Source organism: Telmatherina bonti (assembly GCF_933228915.1).
Source record: "Telmatherina bonti genome assembly, chromosome: 21".
NCBI classification, from domain to species: domain Eukaryota; kingdom Metazoa; phylum Chordata; class Actinopteri; order Atheriniformes; family Telmatherinidae; genus Telmatherina; species Telmatherina bonti.
In genome coordinates, this window is record NC_136630.1 from 25606240 (window position 1) to 25625659 (window position 19420).

General features: G+C 42.2%; 1 protein-coding gene across 2 annotated transcripts in view; it reads left to right on the forward strand.

Moving 5' to 3' along the window:
- The window catches only part of spag9b (sperm associated antigen 9b), a 62316-nt gene extending 57838 nt beyond the window's left edge, over positions 1 to 4478 (forward strand). For both annotated transcript variants that reach the window (XM_079261255.1, XM_079261256.1), the window contains 2 exons: positions 1665 to 1796; positions 1863 to 4478. In XM_079261255.1, coding sequence (XP_079117381.1) covers positions 1665 to 1796; positions 1863 to 1981 — 251 coding nt within the window. In that variant the 3' untranslated portion in view covers positions 1982 to 4478. The remainder of the gene's footprint in view (positions 1 to 1664; positions 1797 to 1862) is intronic.
- The last annotated feature ends 14942 nt before the right edge of the window (positions 4479 to 19420 follow it).

Sequence of the window (19420 nt, forward strand, 5' to 3'; positions counted from 1 at the left end):
CTCTGATTCAGGTTCCAACATGTAGGGCTGTATGCTATGTGTTGACAATGTAGTTTGTTTTTTTATTGAGTTCATATGAGCCTAATCCTTCTGTTTATGAGATGTTACAATGACGGCGAAAGCAGGTGCGGTGCGCGCTCCCGATGTAGTGCAGTGGCGGGAGGCGGGGCTTAATGCAGAAGAGTCTCAATCCACTCGTTTTGTCCACAGGCTGATCTGACAGCCTACAGAGAGGGTCAGTCTGAAGTAAATAAAGCGATTTGTGACAATAACTCCATCAATCCCAGCCCTTCTGGTCTCAGAAATAAAAATAAATTAGCCTGAATGCACATAATGGTTCCACTTTAACAAATGAACCTAACATGCATGTCTTTGGACGGAGTACCTGGAGAGAACCCACACATACACAGGGAGAACATGCAAACTCCTCACAGAAAGGCCACTGTCCAAGCCATGCAGAATATCTGCAGTAGGTGTGTAAAGGCCTTACATATCGATCCAGTCCTCAGATCTTCACAGAACTTCCTGCCTGTCAAAGATCTGACTATAAATCCTGCTGTTGGAGTACAAAGCCACCAGGTCATCAGGTCAAGTCCACCTTCCGCTCCCAGTAAGAACTAAACGTCCTCACCTGAGGAACAAACACCAGAAACCTGCAGGTCTGATGAAACTCTTATTTCTTACATTTTATTTAACTTAAATTAATTTTTTTTAATTCCTTTTGAGTTGGTTGTTCATGTCTAAACTGTTCGATGCAACACACCTGTATTAAATGAAACGAGTGGCTCCCCTGCAGGCCTCTGCAGAGCTGGCTGACAAGCCGAGGAGTTTGATTCAGGCGTGTTGGAAAAGACACGTCTAAAAGCTCTCCAGGACTGGACCTGGGCATCCCGCTTGCTGTAAAACTTGTCATTAGAGAGAAATAATAATCCCAAAGAGACAAAAGACTGATCTTTTATAATGGACCCGTCAGAAAATGATGTCATTTTATGGGTTAAACTGTAAATCTACCAAAAGAACTGAACCCATCAGTGCATTTAACTCTTTATTGCCTCAAGCCAAAAAGTAATTATATTAATAATTAATTATATTAATATTCTGGAGTCTTTATTTGACCCTTTAAGAAATAATGAATTAAGGAAGTAATTATTCGGATCAGTGGACAGTTTACTGTGTGATAGTGTCTTGCAAAGTAATGAATAAATTTATTATTATTATTAATTATTATCATCATTATTGCTATCATTAATTATTAATAATTCATTATTATTATCGTTATTATTTATTATTAATAATTTATCATTATTATTTTTAATTAATTAATTAATTAATTAATTAATTAATTTTAGGGGGCAGAATACTTGTCAAATTGTAAACAAGGATTTAAGCAGTTATGTTGTTTTGGTTTTTTTTTGTTTTTTTTAAAACCAAAAAGTAATGCAAGTAATACAAGTCTCAGAGGCTTTATGTGTCAAGTTTGATACATTAGTCATTAAAAATTTAAGTTAAAAACATCATAAATCAGTATTTTCTGGCAATATTAGCGCTGAAATATCGATTACTAATTTACCTGGAGCGTATCTGTAGTTGAAGAAGGTTAAAGTTTGCTTTCAGAGTCTTCAGGGTGTTTTTTTTTTTTTTATTTACAGCCAGTCTGATTTCAGGTCACACTGTTCCATCGGCGTCCGGCGGGGGAGACGCAGCAGGAGAAAAGACCGCGGACGCCACAACTCAGGAAGGGAGCAAGTCCATGCTGGTGATGAGCGGGGGGGAGGGCTACATCGACTTCAGGATGGGTGAGTTTAGCTCGACGTGAAGCAGTGAAACCAGGAAGACAACTTTACAACTCTGCATGTCTGCAGGCGACGAGGACGGCGAGGTGGACGAGGCAGAGGACGCTCCGATGAAGCTGCACCCCCTCCTGGCCAAGGCTGAGCGCAGCCACCTCATCGTCTGGCAGGTGTTGGTCAGCGAGGACTGAAGGAGTCGAGGACGACTTCACGTTTAATCAGCACTTCTCAGTCCTGAACAATAAGAGTGAAAGCGAACGCTGCTCTGAGAGCTTCTTCCACGCAAACCGTGTCTTTCCTGGTTTTATTTTATGGATTAGAAAACAACCTGTTACATTTCCTTGTGCTACTTTTAAGTTTGAGCTGAAGCCGTCTTCAGAGACACGACTTCATTCACGTCGTTTTCCTCCAACCTGCTCACCTGTTGCCCTTAATGAATGTAGGACCGACCTACAGGCGGGAACGCTCACGTCCGATTCCTCATCATCACGTCCCGCTCCGGGTTTTCCTCTCTTTCTTTCAGAGCTTACATTTTACAAGCCAAGCTGATGAATTAGTCTCTTCACATGAATCCAGGCAGAATAAGTCGCAACGAAACACCAGTTTTTGGTTCATGAAACACATTCAGGTTAAAGTCACGGCTCGACTTCATGGTCGGCTCGTTTTTCTTTTTATTCCTGGTAAAAAAAAAAAAACAAAAACAAAAAACTTTTCAATCCACTTTAAAAGCATTTAATCCTGATAAGTATGAATGTGTGGAACTGAAGTGAAATCAGAAACTTGAAGCACATTTAAGAGAATTTATTTACGCAACAAAATAAATCATTTAGACAAGAAACGGAACGTAAGCGGGGAAGTCGGAGACACAACTTTTCCATCCAGTTTTCCGTGGAAGATTCAGTCTGGATATCTAGGATCAGACCTGTGATGAGTGTTAAACCTCCACATCACGTTGACGCCGTGTTTAACCACGTAGGTCACGGCGTCCCAGTAGATCCAGCAGAGTTCCCATCAGAAAACCCAACATGAAGCTGTGACTTTAATCCCGTGCATGAAGCACAAACTGGAGGGACATCGTGCTGCTCACCAGTTAAAGCTGGGGCAGGCAGTCATTTCCAGGTCTTACTGGTTCCACTGTGCAGGTTTGGCTGGTGGATCACGGCAGCTGTGGCGACATCACATCATGGCGGGGTTTTCCCTGCAGATTGTGGCTAACTGTAGCATTGCTAGCTCTGAGAGGAAACGACCTTTTGGTTGTTTTAATGAGGCTTTTATCAGCTGGTCTCACATGCTGACATGCTTCGTCTCCCTTCAGATGCTAGAAATAAACTGGAAAGTTTATATTGCAGCACCTGAGATAACTGCCTGCCTGCGTTTAATGCAATAAATCATAAAGTCAGGATTAAGTCATCCCAACATATCAAGCTTGGCTGTCTTCCTCCGGAACAGTGACGGACTCATCGTCTGTAAATGTGCCGTTTTGGTCGGTCAGATCGTGTTTGTAGATCTACTATCATGAAAACGTCGGTTGATAATGTTACTGATGCGCCGCGAGCTCCTGAAGCATGTCTCACCATAAACCTGCTTCATTCATCATTGCATGATGATCATCATCATCATCATCTTCCACCCTGCAGCTCCACTCAGTCGACACCTTAAGAAATGCCTTAGATGTGGAGGTTTGGACGGAGGGAGTGAAATACTTTTCAGACACGGTAGAGTGTGTTCCTCCGCCTCCTACCAAAGGTTAGAGCGACGATTACCCGGAACTGTGACGTGTCTTGTTCGCCTCCATGTTCGCAATATGAAGGTTTTTCTAACACAAAACCAAGCAGATTGATGATATATTTTTAGACTTTTGTATTTGGGAAATGGAACATTTAGGTGTGTGAGATGGGAACGAAGCGAGGACGAAAGGAGATTTTACGATCATCACGTCAGAACTCATGTTTGCTTTTGCAGAGCTGCTCTGCTCCCTTTGTATAAGTCCAAGTATGTTATTCGACATTAACCATCCCGATGGCAAAACGGAGAGAAAGTTTTGCTGTTTTTACGAGCTTTTATGTGTAAAATCTATTTTTTAGACGGTCCTGTCAGCAACAGAAGAAGCTCATTTTGGGTTTTTCGCGGTTTTTCTGGCCTCTGTGCACCACTGCACTCATGTTTTGTTTTTGTTTTTTGTTCCTTTTGTATTGAAACGTATCAGAAAGGCCTGTTTTCATCATGCAAGAGTGTGTGTTTCAGTGTGTGTGCCTTCTCTCCACGAGAGAAGAGAAATATTATTGCAGTTTAGCCATTTCAGTATTTATTTCCGGTGATTGAGCCTTTGCAAACCAGAATGTTTCTTTGTACATTGAATATGAATATATATGATTATATGTCTGAGCGATGAGGATGGTGTCGGTTTATTCCCACTACAGATGTTGCTGTTTGAACGATGCAGTGGATTTGCAGACGGTAACGTTACTCAGCTATGCAGCAGGTGTCTGAGGGGAGAGGCGAGGCTGACTGGGTCAAACAGAAGCCCAACCCGCAGCTTCATCCCAACACAACATGGGAGACGTTGTCCTGTCATCTTTCTGGTCTGCGTTGCTGTCTGAGAAGCCGGGCGGGAGCTCCCTCTCTCCTGCAGCACACAATCATGTCGTACCTCTGCAGCATCTTAGCCTTACTCATTTGTAACAATCGATTAAAGCAACTTTTGTGGGCAAATCTTCCGGCTACATTTTGTCTCATTTATTTGACTTTTACTGTCTTACTGTGGTAAACGCACTACATGAACACCAGGACTTCCAGGCTACAGAAACACTCATAGGGGTGTTTTCTCTGAGGGGTGTTTATGCCTCATTATCAGCTTTAGTTTTATGTAAATTCATGACATTGGCACAACATCCACACTGAGCCGCTGAAGACCCACCTCATCCAGTTCCTATCGTTCAGAGCAGCTGCGTGTTGACCTACTAAGTCCACTGAATGAATTATAAGGACAACGTGTCTGATGTCGGCAGGAAAAAGACTGTCATCTCTGCAGATCTGAACTGAAGGAAACCGAAGCTCCATCCTTATCATCTGGGTGGGGGAGCGACATGCAGACTACCTCATTTGGAAAACAAAAGGTCAGTAATGAGGTGACTATGACAGAGGGAGGGACGGTAATGTTGGGGGGCTGGCACCTTGTCTTGGCTCCTCCCCCTCTGGTTTTACTCATTGCATGATTGAAGGCTGCTTTATGAGAAAAGAACAACTCCATTTGGTTCTGAATGTTTGGATTGGTCAGAGTTTCTACAGATTTACAGTGAACTGAGGGATCTAACTATATTTCTTGCTGCCATTCTGGTAAATTTCTTTCTAAATGTTTAGACTACAATCAGGACGAGGAACCACTTCAGAGTAAGAAATAAACGTCTCTGAGTAAGATTACCTACTCCAGCTTTAAGGTCTAAGAAGGAGCATCAGGACCAGCGTCCTGCAGAATTATATGAATTTAGTTTCCTTTTGTCCCTTCAGGATGCTGGAAGTCACCGTCAGCCGGACGGGAATGAAAACGGAGGACGTTATTTGACACATGCATCATTGAGTCCCCCATCCCAACATCCATGAACTGGAAACTGGAGCTAAACTGGTTCAGGAAGATCATAGACGTGTTTCTCTTTACGGACAGCAGGTGGCGAGCTTGGCCTTGACTAGAGGACGTCTTCCCCATGGGCCATCAGGACATCACTCCCCTGCCTGGGATTGGTCCTCTGTTCTGTTCAGCATGTTGAAGGAACGGAGCTGCAGCCCAGCCGGCTTTAATCTCTCCTAAATTCCTAAACAAACTCCCGGCAGCACTCAGTGGAGTAGCAGGTTAAGTAATAAAGGTTCACTGGTGATATTTTACAAATCAGGCTTGATTTTTAATGATTGCAGATGGATTTAGACAAAGATGCTCTCGTGACTTTTATATGAAGGTTAAAACTTTCTACATCTGAACAAATGTGTCCAAGAAGTTAAAATATTACCTGAGAGAAAACTACTTAAACTTTAAAACAACTAAAAAAAAAAAAAAAAGACATTTCATCCACTGGATTCACTCCAGAAGGACATAAAACTTATGATTTGTCACAATTCCTTCAGATTAAGACGGAGGTGCATGTCTGTGTTTACATAAACCAGTGAAAGTTAATGTCAGGCCAAACTGGTTTCCATTTCTGCAGAAGTTCTACAGAATCGTTTATAAAAAGGTTTTAAGTTTCTATTTATCATTTTCACCATTAGATGCACAAACTTGCACAAACAAAATGAGAGATTTCTTCTTCTTTTCCTCTAATATTAAAAAAGCATGTCATACTCTAAGAAAACTCAGCCAGAAGGAAAAACGGGAAGTCAAAGAACAAGAACAGACCTCATAACTTCACGTCATGTGCTTCGGTCGTACTGCAGTCACTTGTGTTTCCCGGAGTTTCCAAAAGTACATCACTCATTTCTGAGAAGGAAAAAACTCAAATTAAATTAAACTCAAAATGCAATAATCTGTACGTCTCATAAGTAGAATTTTATTTACAACACAGTATAGAAAACCAGTGTTTTATTAGATATATCTGCTCATCTTGCATTTGAAGCATGTATCGCCTGTAAAAAGTTGGAAGAGTAACAGGAGCTGCTGCAGGAGGTTGATTGGCGGCAGGTCGGTGGCGAAACAGATCACCAGAAGAGCACCTCAGAGAGGCAGAGCCTCAGAAGATGGGTGGAGTTTCAACAATATGAAAACAGTAAATTAACAGTGGATAATAGATGTATGAAATGCAGGAATACGAGGCGAGAGGAAAGCTGAGGTGGAGTTCAGTCTGAGGCCGTGCTTTTTCTTATTTTACATAAACTACACAATGGAGCACGTTTGGTATCAATCCGATACCATGTAAACCCAGAGCTGGTTTTACTGGTGATGTCAGTATCGTTTGCTTATAATTTCACAATTAGTTCAGGTTTTTTTCCAGCAACATTTAATAATAACGGTACAAATCATACACTTAAATAATGTGTAACTAATGCATTCATTAATGAAGACTTTATCGTGAACTCCTAATGATAATCTCAATGTTTATTCATGTAATTACGTGATCCCTAATTTATCATCAGTTGATGAACATTAATTCTGTTTCTCTCTCCTGCCCTGGTAAGCGTGGGTTCTCTCCAGGTACCCCGGCTTCCTCCCACCGTCCAAAAACATGCACGTTAGGTTGATTTCTTACGCTAAATTGTCCCTAGGAGTGTGTGTGTGTGTAAATGTAAATGGTTGTCCCTCTGTCTTGGTCCTGTGATGGACTAGAAACCATGAAGCAACTTTGATTGAGAAAAGAAGAAGAGTAAATTTCTATTTTTTGACATTAAAGCAGGATGGAGTTTTAAATTTTACTCCCATTTAGTGTTAAACTAAATATTTTTTACAACGTAAGTACAACCGAGCTAGTTCAGTCTGGCCTCGTCATATATCAACATTTTTCTCATTAAATTGGAGACATTTTTGTTAATTTTAGAGTAAAACAATGTTCTTTCATAACAAAAATGACTAATTATTGTATCAATACAAGTTATTTTATCCATATTTTCAGTTTGGATCAATGCTATTGGTTCATTAGTGTTTGAAGAAGTGCACTGATGCAGACTAACGGGTCCACAGTGATCTAAAGAGCCGATTTAGGGGGTGACAGTAAGTTAACAAGTCAAAACTATCATCCAGGAAAGCAGAATCTTCCAGCATGAAACTTAAAACGGACTATAGGAGCCAAATATGTATAATGAAATGAATTAATTTAATGGGGTTCATGTACTGTGCACTGGGTGGCGCTGTCACCATATCTATATTGGTAAGTGCCAATGAGGTGGGGGCAGGTGTTGACCCGGAAGGGCGCACAGGTTTTTGACCGCTTCGGCGGAGTTATTTCATATATGCTCTCCTGATTTGTGGATTTTAACTTGGGATGATAAAATAAAGATCGCACTGTTTTGATACCTTTCTAATGGCCTCTGGATTTCCCTTTTTTGATGGACACGGAGAAGCAACAGGTAAACATAGCCGCCAGGCGCGTCAGACCTAGCATTACCGGCAACACTTCATTAGCCCAGCACTAGGCTGGCTATTATACTGTCAAAAACCTGCCCGATTGGACTAAGTTTGGAACCCCAAAGGGCCTATCTTTTGAAGACGGCAGGGGGACGAGCCGTGTGTGAGCCGCGGTGTGGAGACGCGTCCTACTATCACAGACTTTACAGCAGCCAGCTGTGGTGGTTGCTAACGTGGCTAATCTGAGGAGCGCTGGTGACCTGGAGCTGGACTGGAGCAACGCAGACCATCGCTTTGGATTAATAATAAAGGCGCCCAGCGAGGTATGTGTAGCGCTACACCATCGATGGCCTAATTGTGTGCACACATTCAAATAAAATCCAATGCATTGGTGATAATCGCGCGTTTGGAATATATTGGAGAGTTGCGCTTCGCATATTGCGCCGGATCACATGACTTATTGACCTACTTTTGCGTTCACCTTAATTGAACTCTGCCTTTCGCGTACAATGGATGCGTGCGCGTTGGACACGGACATAAATACTGAAAATGAACAATTGTCTAATGGTGCTGTACATCAAAAACGCATTGTGAAATTAACAGAAAGGGCATTGGCTGAAAAGCTTGATAAGCTACACAATACAAGAAAGTCTAAGCTAAATAAAGCAGGTGATATTAGAAGAGTTTTAAATGATTTGATGTCAGAAGGTAATAAAACAAAGGTGGTAAATGCTTTTGATGAACTAAAACTGGTGTGTGATGATGCAAAATGTATACATGAATCATTGATTGGTTTAGTGTCTGTTGAAGAGGGTGAAAGTCATGAAATATGGTTTAAAGCAAAAATGATTCCAAATGATGAGTGTTTTTCCAAGGTAAATCAATGGCTCTCTCAAACTGAAACACAAGGGCAAATAAATACACATGCACAAACAAATGGAAATACAAGTGAAAATGTGGAAAACTGTGACAATGATGAACTCTCTCCAGAGGATAGTATGTCTAATTTCAGCAACAGAGGCAGTCAAAGGAGTAACAAATCCAGCACTTCATCAGCCAAGTTACGGGCAGCAGCGGACAGGGCTGCAGTTTTGGCCCGTTTTAAAGTATTAAAGGAGCGGCATGCTATTGAAGAGGAAGAACAAAAACTAAGAAGAAGAAAAGAGATGCTTGATTTGGAGGCTGAACTGGCGGCATCAGAGGCAAGAATGGAAATTTATGATGCCAAGGAAGAGTGCCAGTTACAAGCATACTCAAATGCCAACAGTATATGCAACAAAAGTGGAACCAAACAAGAACAAATGTTAATTCCCTCTGCCCAAGAGTTCATACCTCAAAATGACAATAACAAACAAATATTGCATCAAAAGGAGAAATCTAAAGTGTGTTCAATGGAAATTAAAACAGTGGATGTGAGACCAAAGCAATGGAATGCATCAAACACAAGACAACAGCACCGCCTAGTGGAACACGATGAACGTAAATGTGACACAAGTCAAGGACACCCTGTAATGGGACAATGTGGAAATCAATGTAAAACAAACGCACAGCACAATTTGCTGGAACACAATGGAAAAAGCATGCAAATAAATGATCAAATTAAACAAAATGAAACACAATCTCAGTCGCCAACTACTCTGCAGATGCCTGGAGACTTTCTTACCATCATGAGCAGACAAACTGAGATAACAGCAGCTCTCATGAACCAGCAGCGGTCAATGACACTTCCACCAAGAGACATTCCATTTTTTGACGGAGATCCTCTGCACTACAGGACATTTATAAAAGCATTTGAGCAAGGAGTGGAAAGTAAGGCCACTGCAGCAGACAGTTTGTATTATTTGGAGCAATTCACTCGAGGCCAACCTCGTGAATTGGTGCAGAGTTGCCAACACATGAATCCTGATCGTGGCTATGCTGTGGCCAAGGCTCTACTGCAGGACCACTTTGGAAACCCTTACAAAACTGCCACTGCATATATCAGCAAGGCTTTAACATGGCAAACAATAAGAGCAGATGACACAAAGGCACTTCAAAGCTATGCACTATTTCTGCGAGGTTGTAGTAACATCATGGAGGAGCTGGAGTATGTGCAGGAACTGGACATGCCTGTAAATATGAGGGCAATTTTGGCAAAGTTGCCTTACAAGCTAAAGGAGCGCTGGCGGAGCAAGGCTCTTGACATTATGGAGTCTACTGGATATAGAGCTGGATTTAATGATTTGGTGGAATTCATAGAGCGTCATGTGAGGATCCTTTCAGATCCCTTTTTTGGAGATCTGCAAGACTACAGCTCCAACACAACATCTTTAAGCCAGCCCAAATCACATCCCAGCAATAGAAAGAAGGGTAATGTGGTGGCTAGTACAGTGACTGCTATGGACACTCATAAGGAATTTAAGCAGCCATGCTCACTCAAAGAAAATGAAAAGGAACTTTGTGTTTGCTGCTCTATGGAACACTCTTTGGAAAAATGCAAGCAGTTCAAGAAAAAGAGACACATGGATGAAGTGTTCCTTTTGAAAAGAAAGGGAGTGTGTTTTGGTTGCCTTCATCAAGGCCATATCAGCCGTAACTGTGGAGCAAGATTGAAGTGTGATATCTGTAATCAAAGCCATCCTACAGTGTTACACATAAATCGACAGACATCTGCTCCAGAATGTGGATTGGAATCACCAGAACCCAAGCCCATCTCTCACACAACTTGCGGGCATACAGGGGCTGGCAAAGGCCGCACCGTGCTGTCAGTGCTTCCTGTTAAAGTCAAGGCTGCCAAGGGCAACAGTGTGATCCAAACATATGCATTCTTGGATCCGGGCAGCACAGGAACATTTTGCTCTGAACAGCTGATGCATCGCCTGAACCTCTCTGGTAAAAGAACTAAAGTCCTGCTGCGAACCATGGGTCAAACAAAATTGAGTCCAGCCTTTTCCTTGTTCTGTCTTGAGGTGGCTGGCTTGGAGAGCTCAGAGTTCTATCCTCTCCCAGAAGTCATCACACAAAAACAAATGCCAGTTTCCACAGATGATATGGTAACCTCGCAAGATCTGTTGAAGTGGCCATATCTGTCAAAGGTTCATATGCCATCCATTCACGCAAAGGTCGATCTGTTGATTGGTACCAATGCACCCAAGCTGCTGGAGCCATGGGAAGTCATCAACAGCCAAGGAAATGGCCCATATGCTGTGAGGACGGTGCTTGGCTGGGTAGTTAATGGCCCGATGGATGGGAATGGTGAGTTTGACTCTGGAACAATATCAGTGAATCGAATTGCAGTCAGCAAGCTAGAAGAACTTCTGATGAACCAGTACAATCATGATTTCTGTGAGAAGCAAATTGACAAACAAGAAATGTCAAGGGAAGATCAAAAGTTTCTCAACATAATGGAAACATCCGTAAAATTACAGGATGGAAAGTACATTATGAATTTACCATTCAAGAAAAATGAGGTCTACTTGCCAAACAATTTTGCTGTGGCTCAACAAAGATTACAAGGTTTAAAGAAAAGGTTTAAGTTCAACCAGCAGTTCCATCAGGAATATGTAAATTACATGAATAACATCATTGCTTGCAATTATGCAGAACAAGTACCCGTGGAACAAAGAGACCTTCACAGTGGAAGAGTTTGGTACATCCCCCATCATGGGGTACATCATCCGAGAAAGGGAACCTTACGTGTTGTGTTCGACTGTGGTGCCACATTCAAAGGTGTTTCCCTCAATACTGAATTGCTGCAAGGCCCCAATCTCACAAGCACACTGCTGGGTGTTCTCCTAAGGTTCAGACAACAGCCAATAGCCTTTATGGGAGACATTCAAGCAATGTTTCATCAGGTGCGTGTGCCAAAGGAACATCGGGATTTCCTTCGCTTTTTGTGGTGGCCTGGCGGAGACACAACACTAGAACCAGTGCCCTACAGAATGATGGTGCACTTATTTGGAGCGGTCTCATCACCGAGCTGTGCAGCCTATGCTTTAAGAAGAACTGCCCGAGACAACCAGTTGGAGTTTCCAACCATTGTCACAGAAACAGTCCAAAAGAATTTTTATGTTGATGATTGCCTGAAGAGCTCAGTCACAGAAAATGATGCAATCCAGTTGATACATGGTCTCATTGCTCTGTGTGGAAAGGGAGGCTTTGCTTTGGAAAAGTGGATAAGCAACAGTCGTGTTGTTCTGCAAGCCATCTCAGAAGAGCAGAGAGCCAAGGACCTGAAGACTCTGGATCTGGATATTGATAAGCTTCCGATGGAAAGAGCGCTTGGCCTCCAGTGGTGTGTGGAAACTGATGCTTTCAATTTTAGAATGGAAATGAAACATCAGGCCCTAACCAGGCGAGGAATGCTGTCAGTCAACAGCTCTGTTTATGATCCACTGGGATTTTTGGCACCAGTGACGCTGCAAGGCAAAATGATGCAACAGGAGCTGTGTAAAAGAGGCTGTAACTGGGATGATCCTTTGCCACAAGATATTTTAAAGCAATGGAGAAGGTGGTTGGAGGAGTTGAGCCAGCTCGCGGCATTCAGTGTGGACCGGTGTATCAAGCCAGCTGATTTTGGACCTGTGAAGCAGGCACAGTTGCACCACTTCTCAGATGCCAGCGAAGGAGGCTATGGAACAGTTACATACATTCGCTTGACGAATGAAAGGGACAGAATCCACATCTCCTTTCTCCTTGGTAAAGGCAGAGTAACACCTATAAAGGCTGTGACCATTCCCCGACTCGAGTTGTCTGCAGCTGTCCTGGCTGTGAAGATCGATGCTATGATCAAGGCTGAGCTGGGAATGCAGCTCAAAGAATCTGTGTTTTGGACCGATAGCACCTCCGTGTTAAAGTATGTAAATAATGAGGATCGGCGTTTTCACACATTCGTAGCAAATCGAGTTGCCACAATCAGAGAGTTGTCAGAACCTGGGCAATGGAGACATGTGAGAACGAAAGAGAACCCAGCTGATCATGTGTCCAGAGGACTGAAAGTCTCAGATTTCCTGAAAACCAAAGGATGGTTGAGAGGACCAGAATATCTGTGGAAGGATGAGGAAAGGTGGCCTGACACTCTGATGGATATCACACTGGATGTGGGAGATAAAGAGGTCAGAAGGGAGGTTGCTGCTAATTCTATCAAAATGGACACTCCTGCACCTACAGACCAGCTCATCTCATTCTTCTCAGACTGGAGGAGACTCAAAAGAGCAGTGGCCTGGTACTTAAAGCTGAAGTCGTGGTTGAAAGAGAAGTGCAAAGGAGTCAGTCAGTCACTTCCTCCAGGAGAACCAGCACCACGTAAGAAAGCCACCAGTCAGTCCCAAAGAAGCAAAGAAAGAGTCTGTCTTTTGAGGATTTACAAAATGCTGAAATTTCCATCATTCATTACTGTCAGCATCAGAAGTTCAAACAGGAGATTGACGCTCTTTCAAGTAGCTCCAAAGTGAGCCGCCACAGTCCTATCTACAGTTTGGATCCTGTATTTGAGGATAGGCTGTTGAGAGTTGGAGGCAGACTTCACAAAAGTGCGACGCCCGAGGAAGCCAAGCATCCAATTATTCTTCTTAACGAACAGCATATTTCCAGCCTCATCCTCAAGTATGCTCACCAAAGCCTTGGGCATGCTGGACGATCTCACACTTTGTCATCTGTGAGGAGAAAGTTTTGGATTACCAAGGGCAATTCTGCCATAAGAAAAATCATAAGAGAATGTAGCTTTTGTAAGCGCTACAATGGCAGACCCTTACAGCAAAAGATGGCCGACTTGCCTGCTGCAAGAATTTTACCCGACCATCCCCCTTTCACCAACACTGGGGTTGACTACTTTGGTCCAATCGAAGTAAAAAGAGGAAGATCTTGCTGTAATAGATATGGTGTGATATTTACTTGCATGGCAAGTCGAGCTGTTCATCTCGAGATGGCATCTACACTGGATACTGATGCATGCATAAATGCCCTGAGACGTTTTATTAGTCGAAGAGGACAAGTTCAACATCTGTGGTCCGACAATGGAACAAACTTTGTGGGAACTGAGCGAGAACTTAAGAAAGCCCTCGCTAAACTGGACCAGGTAGCTATAGCAGGACACCTAGCGCAGGCAGGAGTTAATTGGACGTTTAATCCGCCTGCAGGCTCCCATTTTGGTGGTGTTTGGGAGAGGATGATCCGCTTGGTGAGAAAGGTCCTTGGCTCAGTGCTTCGCCAGCAGACCCTGGATGATGATGGGCTAACTACAGTATTGTGTGAGGCGGAAGCAATTTTAAATGACAGGCCAATCACCAAACTGTCAGATGACCCCAATGATCTGGAGCCGCTCACGCCCAACCATCTGCTCCTTTTAAGAGGAAAACCCTCAATTCCGCCTGGAGTCTTCACAACACAGGACCAATATGGAAGAAGGAGGTGGAAACAGGTGCAATACCTCGCTGATTTATTCTGGAAGAGATGGGTCCGGGAATATTTGCCATTGCTCCAGCAAAGACAAAAATGGAATGAAAAGAAAAAGAACCTTGCTGTTGGAGATATTGTGGCCATTATGGATCAAGCTGCTCCACGGGGATCTTGGCTGCTGGGAAGAGTCTTGGAAGTTTATCCAGATACAAATGGTCTAGTGAGATCAGCAAAGCTGAAAACTAAGTCCAATACAATTGAAAGACCAATTTCAAAACTATGTTTAGTGCATGAGGTCTAATTACTAATTTGTAAAGGTCAATGCAGTATTTGTCTCCTTGTCTGTGAAATTTTGAGAATTGCCATGTTTGAGTACCATGCCAATTAGGGGCCAGTGTATAGGAGCCAAATATGTATAATGAAATGAATTAATTTAATGGGGTTCATGTACTGTGCACTGGGTGGCGCTGTCACCATATCTATATTGGTAAGTGCCAATGAGGTGGGGGCAGGTGTTGACCCGGAAGGGCGCACAGGTTTTTGACCGCTTCAGCGGAGTTATTTCATATATGCTCTCCTGATTTGTGGATTTTAACTTGGGATGATAAAATAAAGATCGCACTGTTTTGATACCTTTCTAATGGCCTCTGGATTTCCCTTTTTTGATGGACACGGAGAAGCAACAGGTAAACATAGCCACCAGGCGCGTCAGACCTAGCATTACCGGCAACACTTCATTAGCCCAGCACTAGGCTGGCTATTATACGGACAAAAAAACTAAAGTTAAATAATTCAAAGGTCACAGAAAGCATAAAACTACAACAAAACCCTGAAGTACACACGACAAAAAGTACAAATTACAGTTTCTGAATAATATTCCTCAATGTATAATAGCAAAAACCTGAACTAGTAGTATAAATATATAAAACCATCAAAATGTTTAGAAACTCTGGAGACATCTATGTATTACAACAATTAACTTCATGCTTATATATTCCTATTCCTGCAGTAGTTCATGCATCTGCAGGCCAGATATTTTTATGTTTGTTGGTGCCTCGTCGTGTCCTTTAACCCTCCAACTGGTCCATTCACCTCCAACTGGTCCATTCACTCCCAACTGGTCCATGCACCTCCAACTGGTCAATTCACCTCCAACTGGTCCATTCACTCCCAACTGGTCCATGCACCTCCAACTGGTCCATGCACCTCCAACTGGTCCATGCACCTCCAACTGGTCAATTCACCTCCAACTGGTCCATGCACCTCCAACTGGTCCATGCACCTCCAACTGGTCAATTCACCTCCAACTGGTCAATTCACCTCCAACTGGTCAATTCACCTCCAACTGGTCCATTCACTCCCAACTGGTCCATTCACTCCCAACTGGTCCATGCACCTCCAACTGGTCCATTCACTCCCAACTGGTCCATTCACCTCCAACTGGTCCATGCACCTCCAACTGGTCCATTCACCTCCAACTGGTCCATGCACCTCCAACTGGTCCATGCACCTCCAACTGGTCCATTCACTCCCAACTGGTTTTCCAGAGAAAAAGGTGTGTATGTGTGTGATGATGTTGCGAGTTACTTTGTTCCATGTACTCAAGCGTAAAAAATTAAGTTTTTTTTTTTGTTTTTTTTTTTTTTTTTTTACAGAAAAGTTACAACGATCTTTGTTTTCACTATCAAAAAAACCCATAAAAAACTGGGATAGTCTTGAGGCCAAACTGTCTACATGACTGTAATTATGAAGAACAAGTGGATTTTGCTTTCTGAACAACGTAAAATATAACTTATCTGTTTGGTTTATTCAGAAAAAAGGTCACAAACACTTTTCTATCCGCGAACACGAGGCACGACCCCATCCTGTCCGTCTGTTATCTAACAGCGCCATCTCACAGCCTCAGCACTTATGCAAGCCAGCCAGATGGTGGCTGCAGGGTCGTGGTGGGGGTGGGGGGACGACGCTATCAGGGTCCCAAAACAAGCATCACCTCTGAGTCCTCCCTGCTGCTCTGTATGCTACAGGTTACCTGACCTACTGATACCTCCACAACTGTGTGTTTACAGTCAGACAAAGCTGCTTTAAGTTAAAAATCTTCCCAATAACACAGTAAAACTGAGGTTTGAAGTGTTTATTTTTGTATATTTCATGTATTTAACTGGTCATACTGGTGTCAGAAAATTGATTTTTTCTTAAATAGGTACAGTATTGTCACTGCAAGTAGCCAAATGATACAAATGGCGTCTACCTCAACAGAGATTTACAGTTGCTGTTGTGTTTATTCATCACTGAGTGTGTGTTTTCACGTCGCACATCCCTCATCTGCAGCGCCATCTCAGCTGGCTTGACGCAGTCTTTATAGGTGCAGGGTAAACACACAGCTGGAGCTCTGATTTACACATACACACCATCTATTTCCATCCTCAGTGTGAATCATCCTTCCTTTCACACTCTCCTCTTTCTTATTCCATTTACTCCCTCCGTCTTTCTCCTTCTGTGAGGCGAGGACTTCCCTCCAGCGACGATCATCCTTGTCACCACCGGCTCTTTTCCTCTCCCCTTTTGTGTTTTGCGGCTCTCAGATCATCTTTAAAACGAGTTGACAGTGAACTCTAAGGCGAGGCTGTCAAGAATCCTGCAGCTTCACGGTTCTTTGTTGCGCCTGCTCACTGGTCCCAGTCTCCATGGCTCTTTAATCTGCTTCGTCAGTGCTCCACAAACGCACACATTCAGCCTGTACAAATACACAGACAATGATTATACACACTCATCTCTTTTTCACCAGCCAAGAGCCTGAGGCAAAGACAAAGAAGAGACTCTCTCATGCGTTTTAACCCTCTATGCTGCTGGGGATTCTCGCCGCCTGTACTTCGGTTTGGTGTTTGCTTTCTTTACTGCCTTTACTGCCACATGCATGCTTGACAATAAGCAACACAACATGTCCTGTCAGGTGTTGGGACACCACCTGAATGACTCCAATCTTCCTTGTCAGTATTGATTCTGCAAATCGCTGAAGGATCTGTGCAAACCCAGTATTTATGCACCCAATTATCATTCATGAAATCAGCGTTGTAGTGAGACATTTATGCGCTGGACATCTCTACATAATTGATCATTGACTTTTCTCGCTGACCCAGGCAGATCTGAGGAAGAGTTGCTGATTAACACTTAGAAAATATGAATGAGAAACGCTGATAAAAACTTCCACTGATGGGTAAAAAAGGGTCTGTATGCTTGATTGAGCTGGTTTTTGCCTGAAACTTATAGCTGATCCAAAAAGCTGTAAAACAAAAACAAAGCAGAAGCAATAAAATAACAAAACCGTAAAAAAATAAAGAGAAGGAGAAATAAAACAAATAGAAGGAACTAAAGGTGGTAAAAACAATACTGTGTAAAGAATAAAGAATAAAGTCAAGGCCACTAGAACTGAATAAAGCAAGATAAAGTGTCATTTACTGCCTTTCTCAAGACTTTTATGAGACTGCAGATACTAAGAGCAACCAATGCAGGAGCACTGTCTAGGTTCTAGGTGGAGTATTAGTACTGGTACTTCTGCAAGCTGGATCCAGACCAGAGTCTTTAAAATCTTAAGATAAATCCTCTAACAAACAGGAAGCCAGTGGTGTGACCGGTTTTCCATGTAACTTCCTCCTTTTCTGTTAACAGTCCAGCCAGGAGGCAGCAGGCCCGCTGTCTGAAAGCTAAATGAGATATTTGTTGTGGAATAAAATTTATTTCCATGTGATATGACATGTATAATAGTGTAATCTGCTACCTGGTGTCTATCGGAGCCAGAAGACAAGTATCAGAGTGTGTTTAACAGAATTTTTTAGCATAAAATGATGCAAAATGTCTCAAACTTATTCACACTTAATCCAAATCAGGGTGGTGGGGAAGCTGGAACCCCCCCCACCTATTAACAGTGGCTTTATGGAGAAAAGAAACATTTTAATTAAAGGGTGTAAAGCTGTCAAACTGGGACCATGCAGTTATTTCTGGAGTTTTATTGAAAGAAATGAGGACATTTATATTGCATTCTGTTTGCTGAGGTCTTCACTGCAGCTGAGCGCAAACGTCCCGAGCTGTGCATGTCAATAACTTGTCGATAGATTGATTTGGGTCGAAATGCCCTGCAGGTCTTTTGCATTAGATAAATGGTCACTGTCAAAGAGAAAACACCTCTTTATAAATGAAATAAAAGACAAGGAAAGCAGTATAGGTAGAATTTACTGTTACCAGTCTGAATGATTCATTTCTATGTCAGATGCATGTTAACAAGATGCCTCATCACAAGTTGGTCATTGTTTATCACAATAAAGCACATTTATGTCACATTTTAATTCTGGATTATTATCTGAGGAATTGTTTTATTATTTTCATTTCTCAGTCAGTTATTATTATTATAAAAATAGCATCAATACAACTGCAGCGTCACTCAGATGGTGGGTACGCTGGTACATGTATGAGATGATTATGAATAACCAGAGAGGTAAACAAACGGCTCACTGATCCAGTTTGGGTCAGAACAGATGTAAACATGTCATATGCAACGATAAAAGTAAAAAAAGTACAAAAACCTTTAAAAATACTGAGGTATTCCCAGAGGAGGAGTGTTCTTTGCAGAGAGACTTCATCATCTCGCTGCATCTGTTTATGCAAAATCAAAATGCATCTATATGTACAACAACCTTATTAGAGACGAATTAAATAAGGATTAATGACAATTGGCAATTTTATTGATCAAATGGGGCGATAACAGTACAGTACTAATAAATATTGGTTTTCCTAAACATTATAGAACATTTAATCGTGGCTACATGATTTTTCTTGTCACAGGTTTATTTTGAGGCATTCTGCTGCTTTTGCTCAAACCAGTTCATTTCTTTTTAAATTAACCAGAAGAAATTTATTTGTCAACAGTTTTGATAAACTAATTATGATTAAAAGTTTTCCTTTAAATTTTTTACTTTTTGCTGAAACCAGAATATATTAATTTGAGCAAGTGAAAACATTTTTTAACTTTTTGAAATTTTAGACCAAAATTGTTTTTAATTCTTCTGTGATTTGTGGCAATTATAGAAAAGAGGAAACTGTCATATGTAGGACAGTGAAATAAAATGTTGAGATCTGGGAGGTTTGTTTTATGTGACGGCAAGCCTGGATGTTTTCACAAGCAACATGCGGTCCTGTCAGACACACTGGTGTAGGG